The sequence below is a fragment of the Lagenorhynchus albirostris genome, chromosome 2 (assembly GCF_949774975.1).
Source record: "Lagenorhynchus albirostris chromosome 2, mLagAlb1.1, whole genome shotgun sequence".
Lineage (NCBI taxonomy): Eukaryota > Metazoa > Chordata > Mammalia > Artiodactyla > Delphinidae > Lagenorhynchus > Lagenorhynchus albirostris.
Window position 1 is genome coordinate 110,520,317 of NC_083096.1, and position 19,730 is coordinate 110,540,046.

General features: G+C 38.5%; 1 protein-coding gene across 1 annotated transcript in view; it reads right to left on the bottom strand.

The window, feature by feature from the left end:
- Window positions 1–18,482, bottom strand: part of CLCA2 (chloride channel accessory 2) — a 40,833-nt gene extending 22,351 nt beyond the window's left edge. The window contains exons 1-9 of the mRNA XM_060139634.1: window positions 18,199–18,482; window positions 17,192–17,329; window positions 13,722–13,872; window positions 10,930–11,038; window positions 9,768–9,927; window positions 7,085–7,312; window positions 3,463–3,693; window positions 2,173–2,350; window positions 1,216–1,322 (exon numbers count right to left, since the gene is read on the bottom strand). Coding sequence (XP_059995617.1) covers window positions 1,216–1,322; window positions 2,173–2,350; window positions 3,463–3,693; window positions 7,085–7,312; window positions 9,768–9,927; window positions 10,930–11,038; window positions 13,722–13,872; window positions 17,192–17,329; window positions 18,199–18,384 — 1,488 coding nt within the window. The 5' untranslated portion in view covers window positions 18,385–18,482. The remainder of the gene's footprint in view (window positions 1–1,215; window positions 1,323–2,172; window positions 2,351–3,462; window positions 3,694–7,084; window positions 7,313–9,767; window positions 9,928–10,929; window positions 11,039–13,721; window positions 13,873–17,191; window positions 17,330–18,198) is intronic.
- Window positions 18,483–19,730: the final 1,248 nt, after the last annotated feature.

Consider the following 19,730-nt stretch of genomic DNA (forward strand, 5'->3'; position numbering starts at 1 on the left):
ATTCACAAAGAATACCAGTCTATAAATAACTTTGAAAAATCATATTTATTAAATAAAGACATTAGCAACACTGTAAAATTGCTCAGACTTGTAAAGAATGTAAAATTCTGTTGGTGGATGACAGCAAAGACATTGCGGATTATTTGTTCAACTCAATTGAACAAGTGTCCGTGGACTGCTGATTACTGTGCCACGTTCCATGCCGGGCTCTGAGCTGTTGAAGGGGGTTAGATGTAGTTTCTGCCCACAGTCTAGAGGGGCTAATGACATGCAAATAACTGGGGAGAGATGGCCAAGTCTGGGAACCAATTTGAGTCATATGAATAATGTTTTGCTAAATCTGTTTTACTTTTTTAAACATTTCTTTTTATTTCATATTATTAAAGAGAAAATCAAGGGTAGAAAGATTATTCAGAAGAGCCAATTGTAGTCTAATCTAAAATATACATTATCACTTAAAATTCACCTTTTTCTACTTCTAATGACAGAATTGTGGTTATTGCCTTTACTCTGTACATATAATCTTCATGTTAAATATTTTCTAAGAATAGTTTACTGATTTCATTGCTCCCATCAAGCCATTAACTTGGCAGGTTCACTTACCATCTGTGAGGAAACAGCAGGTGAAATTTTATTCAAAACATTATTCAGTTATATTCAAAATATCTTTAAAGTACTTTGAAAGAAAAATAAATTGGCCCTTTGAAAAAAATGACTTGATTAAAGGAAGATTTTGTGAGCAAAATAGATCTTTAGGAATTTCTAGAATTGAACGAAATAGTTGATACTTTTTATATGAGGGAGGAGCTTCAAGGAAGTTTTTAAAGAAGCAAAGTAAAATGGATTCTGATTGATGGCAAGTTTGAACTAAAACTAAAGCCACTGATTCTTATTTTAATTCTGGACCTTACCTCTACCCCATGTCCCACCCCCAACCCCATTTTGAGCCACAAGGAAGGAGCAAACTCTGCTATAGACCTTGAAAAGCTGAAGTAGCAATTACAGAAAATGACTCCTAGGGCTGAGAAGTAGACATCAGGTAAAGATGAAGCCTGGTTCTGGTGATGTCAAGAAGCTCACTAAAAGCCTTCTTTTAATGTAACAAAGACTGTTACATATTCAAATAAGGTTAATGAGACAGCACAATTCATCTATTTTCCTTGCTCCTTCTCCCCTCTCCCCTATCTGTAAATATAATATTGAGGAAATTCTGACCTGAATATGTTGTTGAAAAATGTCTCCGGTTCCAGATGAAATTCTACTGAAAGCATCAAGCATGCTATTGGAGTTGGATTTATCTGGAACAAAGAACTTTAAACCTCCTGAAATACACAATTGGGATGTTAGCTATTAAAATGTATAAAGTAAAACAAAAGATAAAGTGATAGACCTTTTCTAACAAACTTCCTTTGCTTAAGAGGGTGAGTTTGGGGAAAGCAGGAGCTGTGCTTGACTTGCTTGGCACAGCATCCTATACGACCACATGGTGAGCAGGCACCCCAAGGCAGTGGTTTTGTTTGTTCTATTAACAGCTGTAATTGTAGGGTCTAGCGCTCTACCCAGTATGTGATAAAAACTCAATAAATATTTATTGAAAATAAATATTTATTGAAATCAATAAATATTTAATTAAGGTAATTCCTAGACAATCTAGGTTAATGTCTACCCATTTATATTGCTATATATTTACATTTACATTCTGAAAACATTATTTTCAAACATAATTCAATAAAACCTAGCTTTGAGTTTTCAAGTTAGCATATGCATTTTTTATTCAATGTGAGGAATATAAGATAAAATTATTCTGTGCCTCATTTAGAACAAAAAAAGATATGTGTGTAATATTGTATGTCTCCTTATCATAGAAGTTAGTGCATTTAAACATACTTTTAGCTCCATGATTATACATGCTCAGGCTGGTTTAACAAAGAAGTAATAATAATATTTTCATTAGGTGTATATAATTGGCACTTTCTAAGGAAAGTATAAAAAAGCAAATTTTTGACAGAATTTAGCAATGACTTTGTTTTGTGTTTTTTCTTAAGAAAACTGTTCATAGTTTTTTCAATTAAGCCATGTATTCTGTTGACATAATCTGAGTTTCATGGTGGTTCTTTGAATATTCAAGTTGAAAGGAAATGCTCTAAAATATGTTGCTAGAAATTTACCTACCTGTAAGATGTGATAATTCCTCCAGGTTTTTGACTGCAGATGAACCCAGGGCAATGGTATGAATAGTTGAACCACTGCTGAGCACAGTGAGGAAGCAGTTGGTGACATGCTCATCATCTCCACTGGTCACTAGTATCATCAGAGAGCCGAAGGCTTTTCCATTCAGTTTTTCAACCATCTGAACACAGGGTATCATTCATTTGGGAGGAAATGTGATTCAGATTGCCTTATTGAGCAGGAGAATTCACTCTCATTCCAAATTCCCCACCAGAGGGACATATTCCTCTTCCAGGTCCTTTCTAACTTCCCACACTCTCCATGCCCATCTCCACTCAGTCCTCACCTCACCCCATCACAGCACTTGTCACCCTACATGCCATTGCCTGCTTACTCATGGATAGGACTTCTTCCTGTTCAAATCACTATGAGATACCCCTAGTTTAGAATAGTGTCTATCATAGAGGATGTGGGAGAACATTATTATGTGAGATCCTTGCTTCTGAGATCCAATAAGTGGCCAATAAAAGGACCTTGAGCAGTGTTTCTCAACCTTGGCTATACACTGGAATTGGATGAGAACTTTAAAATTTTTTAATGGCCAGCTCACACCCAAGATCAATTAAATCAGAATCTCTGGGGGTGAGATGCAGGCATTGGAATTTTTGAATCCCCAGCTGATTTCAATGCGCAGCCAATGTTGAGAAACTCTTGGCTGTAGAAAGTAACAGTTGCAATTGTGTTCTGCCTGCTACCAGATGTTTAACACATGGCTGTATCCTCAGTGTCGAATCCACACTCATGCTGATTTAGGTGAACTCCGTTATTTTTGAAACATACCTCTGACCTTAACTGATATTCATATGCTTGAGGTCTAGTATGACTATAGGCAGGAGGCCAGACATGCTGATTTTGATTGGAAAACCCAAGGGTAACAACAGCCACAGATGGAACAGTCCCAGATGGATAGGGACAGTGTTAGAAATTTTTCTGATGATGCTGAAGTCCCCCAGCCTATAATTGAATAATTGTGTTCAATTATTTACTCATTCCTTCAAGAAATTTTTCTTAAGCAAATATTACATGCCCTTTACTAGGCACAGGGGATTCAGTGGTGAGAAAGTCGTGGTCCCTGACCTTAAAGATAATCCATCATTACTTTCCTATACTTGAGACTCATGACCATATTGTAACAGATTGCCCCAAATCAGAAGCAACCTCAGATACAAAGTGAGGGAAAGGAAAGTGATGGGAAAGGAAAGTGATGGTGAGGCTTGGGGTGCTCTACTGTACCTCAAATCCCTTCTTCAGCCCTGAGCAGATGCTGGTTTCTGCTTCAGCTGACACAGTGGTAGGCAGATAGGAAACCAGCAGCTTTCGGTCATCATCATTGTTAATTTGGTGCAGCTGGGCTCTGATTGTCCCTTTGCTATTAAAACTAGCAATGCCCACAAAGGTATGAATTTCAACAATCTGCATCAAGTAAAATTCTGCTGCTTGTTGCAGTTGAAGGAATCTGTCAGCCTATGTTGCAGAAAGGAAAAAAGAAAGGTAACAGCATTTGGTTGGTAGACAAAAGTATAACTAAGTAACTCAATTAGCAAATATCTCTGCTAATTCTTTAGAGATGTCAGACTCTGATTTTTTGAGTTGTAAAGATTGACACTATGCTAGAATATTGTTTGATTAAATGCAGGCTCAAAAATGAATGCTTTTCGGCGGGGTGGGGGTTGGTTTGGAACTCTGCCCCTAAGAAGCTGTTCATGATTTACCATTCCATAAGAACACATACATCCACTATTTCTCTCCTACCTGATTCAAAGATCTGTAGAACCAATAGAGACTTGGTTTGTAATTGCTTCTTTTAAAATTCATCCTGGGTAAGAGGAAACATTGCAAAGATCTTATGGTAGAGAGGAACAGCAGTCAGGCATCTATCCTGGCACTACTCTCTGTTATCATGTTTATCTTAGGCTGGGCATTCCATCTGTAAAGTGAGGGTAATAATAATCTTTCTTACTTGCTAAAATAGAATTACCATGAGGATCAACTGAGATATGTATATGACAATAGTTACACCTTGAATAAATATAAAGTAATGTTAGTGACCACATTTGGGCAGGTGATACTAGTGATGAATTCATTAGGGTCATTTGTTTTGAAGGCTGTGGGAGCAGGAAGCTGAGCTTCAATGACCACCTGTTCAGTGATGATTGTGGTCTCTATCTCCAACCTAGACATCTCCCTTAACATCTGGACCTGCATTTCACACTGCTTAGGAAACACCACCAATTTAACCTCTCACAGGTATCTCAAACTCTATACACTTTGAATTCATTGCCCCCCTTCCCAAATATTGTTTCTCTTACAATATTGAGAGGTAAATTGGTAGAGTGGATAAAACAAGGACTTTGAATCCTGCCTTCAACTTTTACTAGTAATGTGACCATAGAGAAATTACTTATCTCTTTTAGCTTCAGTTTTCTCATCTGCAAAATGGGTACATAGTAAGTACTTAGTAAATACTAAGTATTGCTAACAACATGGTCATGACCTCTACTCCTAACTAGTGAAGCCAGAAACCTGGAACTCTCTTTTATTACTCCTGTGTTACCAGCCTCCATATCCTTGAACAGGTCATATCAATACATCTTAAATTTCTCTCAAATTCATACCATCATTCATTTCATCATTCGTTTTCATCTTATCTGTCATTTTTCTAGGCCAAGCCACTGTTAGTTATATCCATACCAATTGATGTACTTCCCCTGAAAAAAATTCTACTAATTTTGCCTCTCAGCCACCTGCATACACTATTCTCTTCACTGGAATGCCTCCCCTCACCTCATCCAACTGGTAAATATCTACTTATGCTTCAAGACTCAACTCCAAGTTCATCCTCTCAGTGAAGTCTTCCTCAGTCACTCTCCTATAACCCAGATGCTGCCAGTGCCTCCACAGCAATTCACACCTCTGTGGAGCCTTGTCACATTGTATTGTATTTATTCACATGTGTGTGTTGTCTCCCTCATCAGATTGTGAGCATTTCAAAGCAGACTCTATTCTGTCATCTCTGTATCCCCCAAGCCAGCACAGTATAGGCACCTGATAAATGAATGGATGGTCGTGATGGTTCAGTGACACTATTGACAGGAAAAGGGAGAGAAGTTTTCTTTGCCATGAGCTTGCTACTTTAGGCTTATTTCTCTTCTACTTCTCTCAGGTCTTCTTTCAATACAACTATCTTTCCCTTTCACTCCATCTGTTCTTGCTCAACAGAGGCAGATAGTCAATATTAATTACTCTGAGATCATATTTGAAGGTCATACCCTAGTCAACTGCAGGTAGGCAAGATCACAAAATTATCTAGATGCTGAATGTATTAGTGGTATTCCTCATATTTTAAAGACAAGCCAAAAAAGGCAAATTTTCCAGGACTACTGATCCAGAGAATACAAGAGGATAAACTCTCCCTTAGGACAAGTACTATAGTAAAATAACAGTTGTCACTTATAAACCAAAAACTTCATATTCAGTATCTCATTTTCCCTTTCAACAACACTATGAAGTAGTTAGTGGTGCACTGGTAAAAGTTTAAAAACTGGCTTTCTGGTAAAAAGAGAAAGAGGGAGAACCCTGGATTTGTTGCAATTTCTATGGGGTAAATATTCTCACTGTGGCTGATTTAAGCTGTCAACCTGACATCGCTGAGTGCAAAGTTGGCAAGAGATATGTAGGAGCAGAGTCATAGAGATGATAGACCAGAAATAACCTCAGGAGCCTAGATCTGGGATCAGCAGACATTTTCTGTAAAGGATCCGATAGTAAATATTTTAGGCTTGGTGGGACATATATTGTCTTTTGCAACTACTTAACTCTGCTATTTTAGTACTGAAGCAGCCATAGATAATATGTAAACAAATGAGCATTGCTGTCTCCCAATAAAATTTTACTTATGGATGCTAAAATTTGAATTTCATATAATTTTCATGTGTCCTGAAATTTTATTATTCTCTTGATTTTTTTCTAAACCCATTCTTAATTTGCAGGCTATGCAAAAGCAGGTAGTTACTGACTCTGGGCATAGATAATAGTAAGAATAGTAGAAAAATAATTAGGAAGTAATGAGTTTTGAGCATTTATTATGCTTATTTCAATATATTTTATTTAATTATAACTCTACATAGTTTATTTTTTAATAATGGCTATATTTACAACTGGCTTGCAAATTTCTTGAAAATTTAACAATTGACTCCTGTGAGCCAGTATGAACTGTCTCTGTCACAACAATGAAATAGGTATTGTTATCTCTGTTTTACAGATGAGAAAACTGAGCTTCAGAGAGGTTATTTGCTCTTGATCACACAGACAGTAAATGAAGGAGCCAGGACTTAAAGCACATCTGCCTGATTCCAGAGACTAAACTTCTAATTACTGTCTAAGAATTCTGGAGCTTTGGAGAATGGGTTTCTAGAAGGCTGCCAGATTGCCAGATGAGTGAGATATGTTTCTCTGTACACAATGACATGGAAAATACACACATAATGGATATGCACACTCACTGCAAACTCAGTCTATTGCCTCGGCCATGGTTGTTTACCAGTGAGTGGAACGTGGTCAGAAAGGAGCCTTCCGCTACATGTCAGAGTTTTGGAAAGGGTTTTGGTTGGAAAAGGTTGCAATTAGTAGCAATAATGAGGGCTGGGAATTACCTGTGGATTTCATTTATCTGTGTTATCTCAATATCTGGGCCACATTCTGAATTTGTTTCTCTCATACCCAAGAAGAGATGATGCCCATGACTATTCCAAACGTTTGGCCTCACCCTTCCCTTCCCTTACCCTCTGAAAAGAAAGAGAATTAAAAACTGATAGAAAAAAGTGATGGTTTACAACTATTTTGGTTCAAATGTTACCTTTGCCATCTTGCTGGACACATCCAGCACTAAACAGACCACTTTGTCGCCAGCCTGTATGACAGAGAACGTGGGAGGAGGCGGAAGCTCAGTCCCTTTCATGGGAAAACTGTTATTAAAGTCGTCAGAGTCTGTGATTACATCCCACGTACTTCTGAGGCTGCACATTTGGTTCTGCAGGTTTGGAGCCTCTTGGTTGTGGGTACTTGCATTACAGAATTCAACCACCTTGAAAAAGAATAAAATAAAAGTACTCAGAAAATAATCAGAAAATAAAAGTACTCTTCTCACACTAGACATACTTCTCATTCTCAAGCAACTAAAGGTAAGAGGAAAGGTGAGCTGAAACATGAGAAATCAGAAGTGCTACAGCTATGTCCTTCTTTACTTCAAGAATGCCATTGAATTTACAGATAAACCTTGGCACCCTTTGCTTGAAACTTTGGCACGCATGTGGTACTGAGGTCAACCTCTGTTAAAGTTTTCTTGCGCTTAGGTAACAGAGAGTAGACCGTGTATAAATATCTTAGGCTTTAAAAAAATAAAACAAACTCTCAACTTCCTTAGCATAATAATGTGTTAAAGAAAACACCCCAGGAGATGTTATCTTATCTTGATCAGCCTATTCCTTGGAATGATATTTAATAACAACTGCACCTTTATCTATTGATCAATAAACCTATATTGAGCTAGTTCAAATATTGACCTCTGTAAGACTAGGATAAGGAGAAAACCAACTTAAATCTACTTCCTGATCTCTTTCCCCATTTGGAGATATAGCCATAATTCATACAATAATACTAAACCTTGGCAGCACCTCTTTTAAAGGCATGATTTGCATTGCAAAGTAATGTGTTATCTACTTCCCAGTGGCTATATTCCTACAAACAGTAGATGCTTCCTGCTAACAGAGCTATGGAAGCTTAGAGGTAAAAGAAATCTTACAGATTCTCTAGCCCCAACTCTAATTTCTTAGAAAAGGAAGCTGAAGCTTCAAAAAGTTAGTAATTGCATAAGAACATGAGTTTCTTAGTAGGATGGGGAGATATGATAGAGCCTGTTTTGTTGTTTTGGTCTGTATGTTTGTTTTTAACTCTTTTCTTTGTATTTCATGACTATGGTTAGGAGATGGTAAAAGTTTTCTGACTGGATATTAATGAGTAGGTGTTTCAAATGACCAGAAAGATAGTACCTAGCCACGAACAATGTGGATGAAATAACATGGAATTAGCTTGGCTTCAGATATTAAAGCTGTAAATTAAATTAAAACCATAATGAATTGGACAAGAAATATGAAAAAGCACCTTAAAGTTACAGATGACTCTTAGCCTTGACTAAAACCAGACTGAAGAAAAAAAAATTATCTAAAAAAAGAATGTGTCAATCCAAGGAACATTGGGTTAGTCATAGAAACAGAAAACTTCACAGAGACACTGCCCACAGTGTTCCCAGCTCAATGGAGAGGACGTGACCCACAGATGTGATGAAGTTGGAAAAATGTATCAGGTTATGAAGGCTGATGTGACTAAATCTCTGCATCTCCTAACTCCCTCCTTTCTGATTCCACACTCTCAAAATAGGCCTCTGGGTAGAATTTGGCTGTTCCGTGCTGCTTCTGTCAGAGAGAAAATGAACTGGCTAGAGAATGTGAGTGTCAGGTCTCCATGACAGAGTACTCTTTTTAAATAATTTTAAAAATGTGTTCTGGATTCCTACACAAGTCTCTTGTCAGTTAGCGTGGAATACTGACAAGATTGAGTTTCTGAACCTGCGAAGCTAAGGATTAGTTGACTTCCCTTGGTAACACCTGACTTTTCTTTTTAAGTTCTAGAATATGCAAAACAAGGGAAAGAGAATTAGGGAATTCCATTAAAATAAGAGTGGTTTGCTACCTTAAATGAAGAAATATAATCATACGTTACATCCCTGTCATTAACCCAGTACACTTTCCTGTGAAAGGATATAGATGCACCACCATACGAGCAATTTATTTTGAAGACTCCAGGTTTCCCCTTGTTAAATCACCTTCCCTGGAGAGCACATAATCACTTTTCTAAAGGAAACAATTTTTACTGATCAGCTTGGACTGTCGAGGGGGGGGCACTGAGTTTTTTTTTTTTTAATCTGTAAAGTAAAAACTAGATGAACTCTAAGTTTCCCCAAGCTCTAAAATGTAGTGAATCTTTTTTCTTTTCTTTTCTTTTTTTTTTTTTTTTTTTTGACTACATTGGGTCTTAGTTGTGGCACACGGGATCTTTCATTGCGGCGCACAGGCTTCTCTTTCTGTAGTTTGGCATGCAGGTTTTCTCTCTCTAGTTATGGTGCATGGGCTCCAGAGCACATGGGCTCTCTAGTTGAGGCATGTGGGCTCAGTAGATGTGGCACGCAGGCTTATTGCAGTGGCTTCTCTTGTTGCAGAGCACGGGCTCTAGGAGTGTGGGCTTCAGTAGTTGTGGCGCACGGGCTTAGTTGCCCCTCAGTATGTGGGATTTTAGTTCCCTGACCAGGGATTGAACCCTCCTCTCCTGCATTGGAAGGTGGATTCTTTACCACTGGACCACCAGGGAAGTCCCAAATGTAGTGAATCTTAATTGTCTTTTTGTTTAAATACTTAAAACATATCAGTCTATCTTGGGAAAAGATGGAATCTTGTAAGAGTTTGTTATTCTAAGGCCATACTTACAGAAGATAAACTTTGCATGAACATTATCGATGCAGTTGCATTTTGGGTGCTATTGTATATAAACATGCATCCTTCTTGGAGAATCTTGCTAATAATACAGTTTTCTTGGGGGCAAGGGCCTCTTTCACACAAGAAAATGCCTGTGATGTCAGATGAACACCTGAAATAGGAAGAGACATTGGGTCTGTTTTAGAAATGCTTATGTTTCTTTCTTATTGGCTCATAAAATAATTTGTTTCTAGGATCATAGATTGCTAGATACACAGAAGACATTTTAAAAACTATTAAGAAAGGTCATTAATTTACAAATGCACTCCACTTGATTTTAAAGCATTTGATTTTGATGAGAGGCTCTGTATTGCCAAGGGCTTTACCAGCTAAACAGGGTCAAAGCAAAAGTCACCGAGAAATCAACATGAACTTTTGGAGGCCTGAGGAAGGTCATGAGTGGTAGTATCCTGAATCAGGGCTCCTTTGAGTTCATTGCCATTGGACATCAGAGGAAGAAGAGAATGAACATCTAATGATGATATTTAAAAGGATTCCTTCCTATATAAGCAGTCTCAAATGCTGTCAATGGGATAAAAAACCATCTAAATTTTGGGAGAAGAATCAGTCAATATCTACCAAAATTACAGCTAAAATTACCCTATGACTTGGTAATTCTTGGAAGCTATTCAATAGATATACGGATCTGCCTGCATATAATGGAAATAACTTATTTATAGCATTATGACTTGTAGTAATAACAAAATATGGTGAACAACTCATTTGTTCAATAATAAGAGACTGGTTGAAAAATTATGGTATATCCATACAATGGAACACTATGCAATTAAAAGAAAGAAGAGTGAGGAAAAATATATATTCATATTTATTTGAATTTTCCTGAAGAAACACAGAAAAAATAAATGAGAAACTAATAAAAATGGTGATCTAGAGGGGATGAAAGGGAACAGGGTGAAGAGAGTGGTGGGAGTATGCTATATAAGAGTATAACTTTTTATATTGTTTTGGCATTTGACCACATAAATACTTACCAATTTTTTAAAAAATCCAATAAAACTGAAAATTGTCAGTTAAGTTTTGCAGCCATTATAAACTCTATTTTAGCGTAAAAACAAATAAACAGTGAATTTTAAACATGCAAAAAAACACTAACCTTGTTACTTTAATTTGATTTTGCCCATTTACGTAGAAAGGTTTCTCATTGTTATATTCATCAAACACACCCCAACGGAGATGAGCCCATTCGTGAACAAACACTCTGCCTGTGGAAGAGAGAGTTTTTGTTTTGAGTTCCTAAAATTTCAGCAATATACCTTGCTAATCAGTGAATACGTAACATCACCTGACTATATATACTCATTCTGAAGGGTTGACGTGCAATTCTTGCTTCCACTTTCCTCTTCCCCACCCCGTTCCCATCCCCTTCTGCTTTACCCCCACCATCGTAAAAGAGGCAGTGTGAAAATATGTTTAGTCCTGGAAGTGCAAACCAGTGATTTACCTGTTGCATATCTGTTTGAAATTAGTGAGGAGTCTCACATTCTCTCATTTCCCTAAGGAAGCTGCCTAAGGTTTTCTATTTAGCTTTATACATGCCTATAAGTTCAGGATTCTGGAAAAGGAAAAGAAGCATATGGACTGAATGTTCAATTCAATGGACTGAATGTGTATGTCCCCCCAGAATTCATATGTTGAAATCCTGACCCACAATGTGAAGGTGTTAGGAGGTGAGGCCTTTGGGAGTGATTATTAGATCATGAGGGTGGGGCCTTCATAAATGGAATGAGTGCCCTTATAAAAAGACCCCAGAGAGTTTCCTTCTTTCTGTCATGTGAGGACACAGGGAGAAGATGGCTGTCTATGAACCAGGAAGTGGGCCTTCACAGAAACCAGTTTGGCTGGTGCCTTGATCTTGGACTTCCAGTCCCCAGAACTGTGAGAAAGTTCTGTTGTGTATAAGCCTCCCAGTGTATGCTATTTTGTTATAGTAACCCAAATCGACTAAGACATCAAACCAGCAAATAAATCTTTCCTATTCTTCAGTTTGTGTTATCCAGGCATGCCTGCCACTCTTTTTTCCTATAGATAATTCTCCTGTCTACAGCAATGATTGAAACCCTGGGGCCAGGGAGGGAAGAAGGAGCAAAAAGGATCATAGAACCTCCTCACCAGCTTGGGTGGTCCTTTCTCTTTCATTTTATTCCTGATTCTCCATGTTTATCTTCAAATCTTAGCTCATGAAAATCCTCATTGTCAGCATCAAATCCTTTATAAGTTTATCTCTACCTTTCTAAATCTTGTATTTTCTTCAATGTTCAGCTAAAAACTGACTTCTCCCCAATAGAAATTTTCCAGATTAACTCCCCTCCCCAAGTACACTTTTCTTTCTGAATTCTTTTAAGATCTGGGAACCCAGGAAATGTTTGCTGAGTTGACTCAGGCTGTGGCATATTATGCATTTTTTGGATCTTGGAACATAGGAAGGGAGGGGAACAGTCTAAGCTGAAAGTGCTAAGGAAAAGTTTCTGCCTACTCATGGAATTTAGAAGTGCTGGTGAAGTCATATATTTGTGCAGAGATTATCAGCACCTCAGAGTTACCAGGAAAAAAAGCCATTTTTATAAAGTTTTATAAAGTGTTTTATAAAGTGTGTTTTATAAAGTGTGTTTTATAGAGTGTGTGGCTCCACTTCCTGCTAGTTATTCAGAGGATAATAAAATCTATTTAGATTTAAATAGGGGTAAAAGTGAAAACATCATTTGAAAGGCACTGCTGTACGTTAAAATCAAAAACAAAAAATTAAGAATTGGATAGTTAGCCCTTGACCTACTCATTTTTCTCACCACAGTTTCTTTCTCAGATCTCATCCACTAAATGCCAATCTCCAAACCTATGACGCTGGCTTCACTGTGAAACTCTAGTCATCCTTTTTCCGCCATAGGCTGGGTCTTTCCACCAGCATAGTCCACTTTCCTCACAATCACTTGCCTAAATCCAGACTTGTGGATTTCCCCTTTAAACTGGTCCCTTCTATTTCTGCCCAAAACCTGGTGTGTTACTTAATGCTGCCCACACACACCCTCCTTGCCTTTCACTCTGAAGCAGTTCTGACCTCTGTTTCATACTTTTTCCCCTCTGGAATATCTCTCATTACTTAGAGTTGTTAGGATTAAATAAGATAACATTTGAAAAGCAAATAGCACAGCACTTGGCACGTAGAAAATTCTCTTGTTCTTGTTACTCTCTTTCTTGTCCTTCCCATCTCACTGCCTTCGATCTTACTCAAGTCTCAGGGCCTCATACCTGGACTTCTAGTTATTCTCCTGATATCCAGTTTCTCCCTCATTGATCTGAGGGAGTCAGATTATCCTCACAGCCAGATTTAGCTTCTGAAAACCCTGCTTGGATGGTTTCACTCCTATGTTTACAAACCTTAAGTTGTGACTTGCTAATTTGGGCATTTGAGGCTCTCCATCACCTACCCCATGTGCATTTCAGCATTTTCTCCCACTATTCACTTCCCATAGTTTTTCTGCACCATCAGTGGGGTCTACTGTGCCCATCTCTCAAATATGCCCTGGATTCTTCTGCTGCCACGGTTTTATTCATACTTTTCCCACTCTCTCTCCCTTTTTTCCATTTATCAAAATTATATTCAACCTTAAGATCCTCTTCTTTGTGAGGCCTTTTCTGACCACCTTTAGTTCAAAATGCTCTCCGTCTTCACTGAATTCTTATAGCATGCCCTGTCTGGGCCACTAATCTGGCGCTTAACCCTTTCTGGCTCACTTTGTCCCTCATCTTTTCATGGGCACGTGGCCTATCTCCTCATCCCAATAGTAAGTCCTTGGCAGGTTTCAGGTTCTTTGAGTCCCTTTTAGCATTAAGCACAGAATACTGTAAATAGTGCTGTCCATTGTCTATTTCTTGATTGGTCAAACTTACCTCGTGATCCATAGACAGCTCTTAAGTCATCATTTAGTAGAAAGTCAAGTGTGAAATGAATGTATTTTCCCTCTTTTCCACACCCTCTGTATTGCAAGGTATATGGATCATCTCCATGTGCCCCATACCAGTCAGTCACTATGACATTTGCCTAAATTAAAAGAAATGCCTTGTAATACTCTACATCGTGACTGTAATGTTGGTGACATAAATATCTACATTTGTTAAAACACTTTGAAGTGTACATTTAAGATATGTGTCCATTTTTCTATATGGATTGTATCCCAATTTTAAAAGAGATTGAAAAAATAAATGCCTTTAGATGGAGTTTAAAATGCATTCACAACTAAATATCAACAAAACTATCTGTCACTTTCAAAAGCGTATATATTTTAAAAGCTTATCAAATTTCCATGGAGCTTCATTACTTTCATTTGACCTTCCCATTTTCCAGATTAAAATTTTCTCAAAAGTCAACACTGTAAAATTCTGACATTATAAATCACGATAAAAAGTAATTTAAAAGTTTGAAGAAATTTTAAGAGCATTTACACATCATTCAGAGCTGTACTGTAAAATGTTATAGCCTTTTGTGAACAACTTTCTGTGGGTTCTTTCATCAGTGCAAGACAATAGGATATGTTTCTTTTTTTTTTCTTTCTTTTTTTTTTTTTTTGCGGTACGCGGGCCTCTCACTGTTGCGGCCTCTCCCGTTGCGGAGCACAGGCTCTGGACGCGCAGGCCCAGCGGCCATGGCTCACGGGCCCAGCCGCTCTGCGGCACGTGGGATCCTCCCGGACCAGGGCACAAACCCGCGTCTCCCGCATTGGCAGGCGGACTCTCAACCACTGCGCCACCAGGGAAGCCCGGATATGTTTCTTTTAAGCCTTGTCCTTTTATTCCCATAACCAATCAGATCAGCAAAACAATTATTCTATTGAAGTTATATTTCATACTGTACCCTTACCATTTCAATTACTATTTATAAAACACAATATTTTAAGTCAGAAGCTAAAGTAAATATCTATTCAAATAACCATCTAGAGAACACAGTTTTATATACAACATTGTTCCTTTTATTTTGAGGAATAAAGATAATATGTTGTCTCAAGACTTGCCCTTAGAAGTTAAGTATGTTGTTAATTTTTTTTTAAGTTGATTATGGAACAATAGATCTAATATGATCTTATAAATATATATATAACGATCACTATATGTACTACATGTGTACTGGTGTGTGTGTGTGGGGGGGTGTACACACCGCTGAGGAATAGTGGAAGGTAATATTTTCTTTTTATTGTCCATATTTCTACATTGTCTTTTTGCAACAAGCATGAATTATTTTTATAATAATTAGCATTTTTTTTTTAGAAAGATAAGAATTCAAGCCAAGGACTTTGCAAGGCAACACCTGTGAAAAGGGCTACAGGCATCATGCCCTTGAATAGTCTTCACTTGGACAAAACCTCATTTCTATGTCTGGAAAGTTGTCCTGAAACAAAAAGGAAACAGTACGCTGTATGGGGTAGAATACTCAGGCTGTTTGGGGTTATATACTATCTTACAGACCATAGTAATACAGCTTTTATGTACTTTTATCCTACCCCTCCCCCCCTCCCCTGCGTCCCACCTACATTAGACTGTAGAGTCACAAGGAGAGGAATTATCTTGCTTTTCCTTGTGTCCTCTGCCATGCCTAGCATGGTTCCTGTATGTAATGATCATTTGCTAAGTGTTTGCTTGATTGACATTATGAGGTTAAAAGAGTTGGTATCTAGCAGATATATGAACAGCCTTCAGTGACTCTTTCCTTTAATCTTTCTGTTCAGTCATTTGTTTTTGTTTTTGTTTTGTTTTTGCGGTACGCGGGCCTCTCACTGTTGTGGCCTCTCCCATTGCGGAGCACAGGCTCCAGATGTGCAGGCTCAGCGGCCATGGCTCATGGGCCCAGCCGCTCTGCGACATGTGGGATCTTCCCGGACCGGGGCACAAACCCGTGTCCCCTGCATCGGCAGGCGGACTCTCAAACACTGCGCCACCAGGGAAGCCCTGTTCAGTCATTTTTGCTTTAGTTATTTATTTCTCTCTTCTTCATTAGGATGAGGAGTAGCACCTGGGTTTGGTGTTGGTTATCTCCAAGACTTTTTGTCCCACTAAAGGCCAGATTGATTAATGACAACTATGTAAGGTGGCTAGAGACAGTATAGCTTAGAGCAAAGAGCATAGGTTTTGGAATCAAACAGGCATGAATTCAAATTGCTCTTTAATTTACCAGCTGTTTGACTTGGGATAAAATCCTTACCATATTTGAGCCTCAGTTTCCTAATTTGAGATAACAGCAACTAATTTTAGGTGTCTGAGAATTAAGCAATATATACAGAATGCCTAGCATTTAGTTGAAGTTTAATAAACAATAGCTCTGTTCCCAGTTTATCCCAGTTCGTCTATCACTCCTATCTCCAAGCCCAATCATCAAATGCTTTCACCTGGTCATAAATCAGATAGTTTTAAGGACCCCTTTAACTTCTTCAGGACACTGGGGTGCCTTTGAGATTGCTATATCATTCAATAACTTCAAAGGAGATCTAAGAATTAAAACAATCTTAGGAAAATTCATACCAAGTGACACAAATAAGGAAAAGGGGAAACTACCACAGTCTCAGCCCTTCTATCCGAGCTGTAATTACAGATCTTGAACCCACTCCATTGCTGAAGCCCTGAGCTATATTCTTAATGCCTCTGCTCCTGCCCTTTCTGGTAGCTGCTAGGACTCTTGATCACAGTAATTTCAAACAGTCATTTGCCAAATTTATTTAACATTTATTTATAGCATGCATACCAGTATGTGCCAGACATTATCATGGATGCTTAATTATAATCTACAGCTTATGAGAGTCCTTTGAAGGTTCTTTTTTTGGTTGGAAAAAAAAAGGTAGCCATGCCTCTCTTCCCTGCTTTCTGCCTTGCTCCTTATCAACATACTCCTCAAAAACATTGTGCTGGACTTGGGCTAATATGAAATTCTGCTAATTTGCACTCTTGCAGGACAAGAAAGTCATATTTTTATATGCATGGGTGGCTTAGGTTTCTGTCTGTACATGTATGTTTACTCTCTCTGACAGGGTGGGAAATGAGGATAGTCATAATTGAAATTATTGCCTTTACAGCTCATACTCAGTAGAATAAAACTAGTTCTTGGTCCTTAACCAAAAATTTCAGAAAGGACTCTGTAAGTTACATAGTAAAGAGATTTCTGAGAGGTCGCTTGGGCAATGGCATTTTGCTTATTTTTTACTCCATAATTTTCACTCATTTATTACATTTCCATACATTTTGCACATAACAATCTTTTCAATAATATTGTTTGTGTATTAATATTAATTTGTTTTTGTCTAAGTTCTCACTTTTAAAGTTTGAACACATTATATTTTTTTCTTGAGTTAAGCACATTTAATGAAATCTTGAATTACCTTTTCATATGATTCTTGTTTTACTTTGCTGTAATTATTAGCTTTCCATGTGGCAGGTATTAAAATCTTTATATTTCTGAAAAACACTCTTCTCTTGGTAGCATTGAATAGGTAATAAGAAGCTTCAGTTATCATTTCCTGTAACCAAATAAAAGAAAAGCTTATTTTATCACTTGTAACTTCTTAATGTTTTAGTTTTCTGGTTATACTTGAACAAGCAGTAATAACAATAATGAAGGAGCCCATTTCTTTTAGAGACAGTATTAGATTTTTGGGAAAACCTAGGAGCAAAATAAATAAACTTCAAATGGTTATCTGGAAGAGATTTTAGGACACTAATTATGCATCTGGGTTTGCCTATATAATTTTCCAAATTTTGTGAAAGACTTCTAAGCTTTTACCGAACAAATCCTTTTCACGGCACGCCTTTCCAAGACCACACCTTATGACAGTATTGATTTCACTAAAGCAATACCAAAGGGAGACTCAAGTAATGGAGCTATGGGCCTGCCTTACCATATCAAGGTGAAAATAGTCAACTGCTTTACAGAACATTCAGGTGAAAAGAAAGAATTTTGCTCTTTGGCACTCCATTCAGACTCTCACTCTTTCTGTCTGAGAATTCCCATCCTCAGGATGGAATCCAACAACATAATTTTAATAGACACAATCATGCTTATTCATCAGTCAGACATCTGGTCTTTGTTGCCACAATGGATTATTTTTTAAGTTGCTACCCCAAAAACAGCCATGTAGTTAAACACAAAAGCTAAAATTAGTAGTAACCAGCAACAACAAATAAAAGAGGGCTAGATCAACAGTCTGTGAGCTGAGACTACACAGAATTAGGTGAACAAACTGGCTTGGCTGTTAATTGTAATTTTTGTTGCTATTTTTGAGAAACATCACTTTCCTTACTGCTCAAATACAAACCAGGCAACTCCTTAAAGAAGGCTACAGGTCTGCTCGAATAGGATAATGGTTTTGACTTCATACTTGCCACTCACCTTAATGTTTGGGATGAGTTTCTGATCCTCGGATACCTGAGGATTGATTGCAACAAGTAATCCATTATACCCATTTTCTTGAAGCTGCACTCCGGCTCCCAGAAATAGGAGTTCCGGACCTAGGACCACCAGCAGAGTCACAAACTTCAGGCTGCAAACAGGACCTGCACTGTCCCCGTGCGTCATGTTGCAGAAAACCGTCTGCTTTACTCACACTGGTCCTGCTGGGCACATTGTGCTAAGTTGTCAATGGCGGAGCAGGTAGTTTCTTCCTGAACTTGGAAGGGCTTAGAGCTTGTGATGAAGGAGGTGCCTTCTTTGCAAAATCTGGGGTGGATCTTTCGGAGACCTGTCTCTACAAGTCTTTTTTCTCTGGGCGATGCCACACTTGCATGTTCTGTGGCTGAGCTTCCTCCTGAATCATGGTTTGGCAAGAAATCTTCCACCCCTTACTCATTTTATGTCTTCTCAAATGGAAATAAGACAAAAGGAGCTTAAAAGAGGGAAGCCTGGCTGGCTGGGCTGAAAATCAGAGAATCTGGGTTTTTCCATCCACTTGCAGTAGAAGTACAGAAATCTAGAAATCCTTGACAACCTCCTCCATCATTCAGAGCAATTCCTTCCCTACTGCACTCGTCATTTTTTGTTTGATGTAAGATTCCTTTGTCTGCTTATTTTGAAGATTTGGAAATCCATCCTGCAGCCCTGTCCCTGGGGCCTTGCATTAGGTAGTCTGGGAGAGCTCTCAGCTGATGGCTGGTGGGGGGGAAAGTATCAGATATCCCCCAGAGAGGGCCAAGTGCCAGGAACTTGGATGTCTGTGCAGACCACAGAGGCCTTTCCTTCTGTCCTTGCTGCCTTTTCTCTCTTGATCAAGGAAAAGGATGAATTTCTCTTTCAGCACCTCTCTCCTGAGAGCAAGGCTATGCCTCCATCAATCTTCCACTTCCAGGCTTCCCTGGTGGTGCAGGGCCTGCCAGTGCAGGGGACACGTGTTCAATCCCTGGTCTGGGAAGATCCCACATGCCACAGAGCAGCTAAGTCCATGCGCCACAACTACTGAGCCTGCACTCTAGAGCCCATGAGTCACAACTACTGAAGCCCGCGTGCCTAGAGTCCGTGCTCCACAACAATAGAAGCCACTGCAGTGAGAAGCCTGTGCACGGAAAAGAAGAGTAGCCCTCGCTCGCCACAACTAGAGAAAGCCCGCATGCAGCAACAAAGACCCAACGCAACCAAAGATTAAAAAAAAAAACCTTCCATTTCTGCAGTAACTATCACAGGATCTGGAATATAGCAGGCCTCACACATATTTTATGAGTGATTAATAATATTACCCAATAATTTTATAATGCTTTAGAGCTTACAAATGAACCCACCTAAATGTCAATTCCCAGATACAGGTATAATTTTTTTATTTCTATTTTTCAATGAAGACACTGAGTCTCAGAAAGATTAAGAAAATTAGCCAGTGGGGAAAGGCGCTAACTTTTATTGTGTGCTGGGCTTTATCCTTCCTATCTTATGGGTGA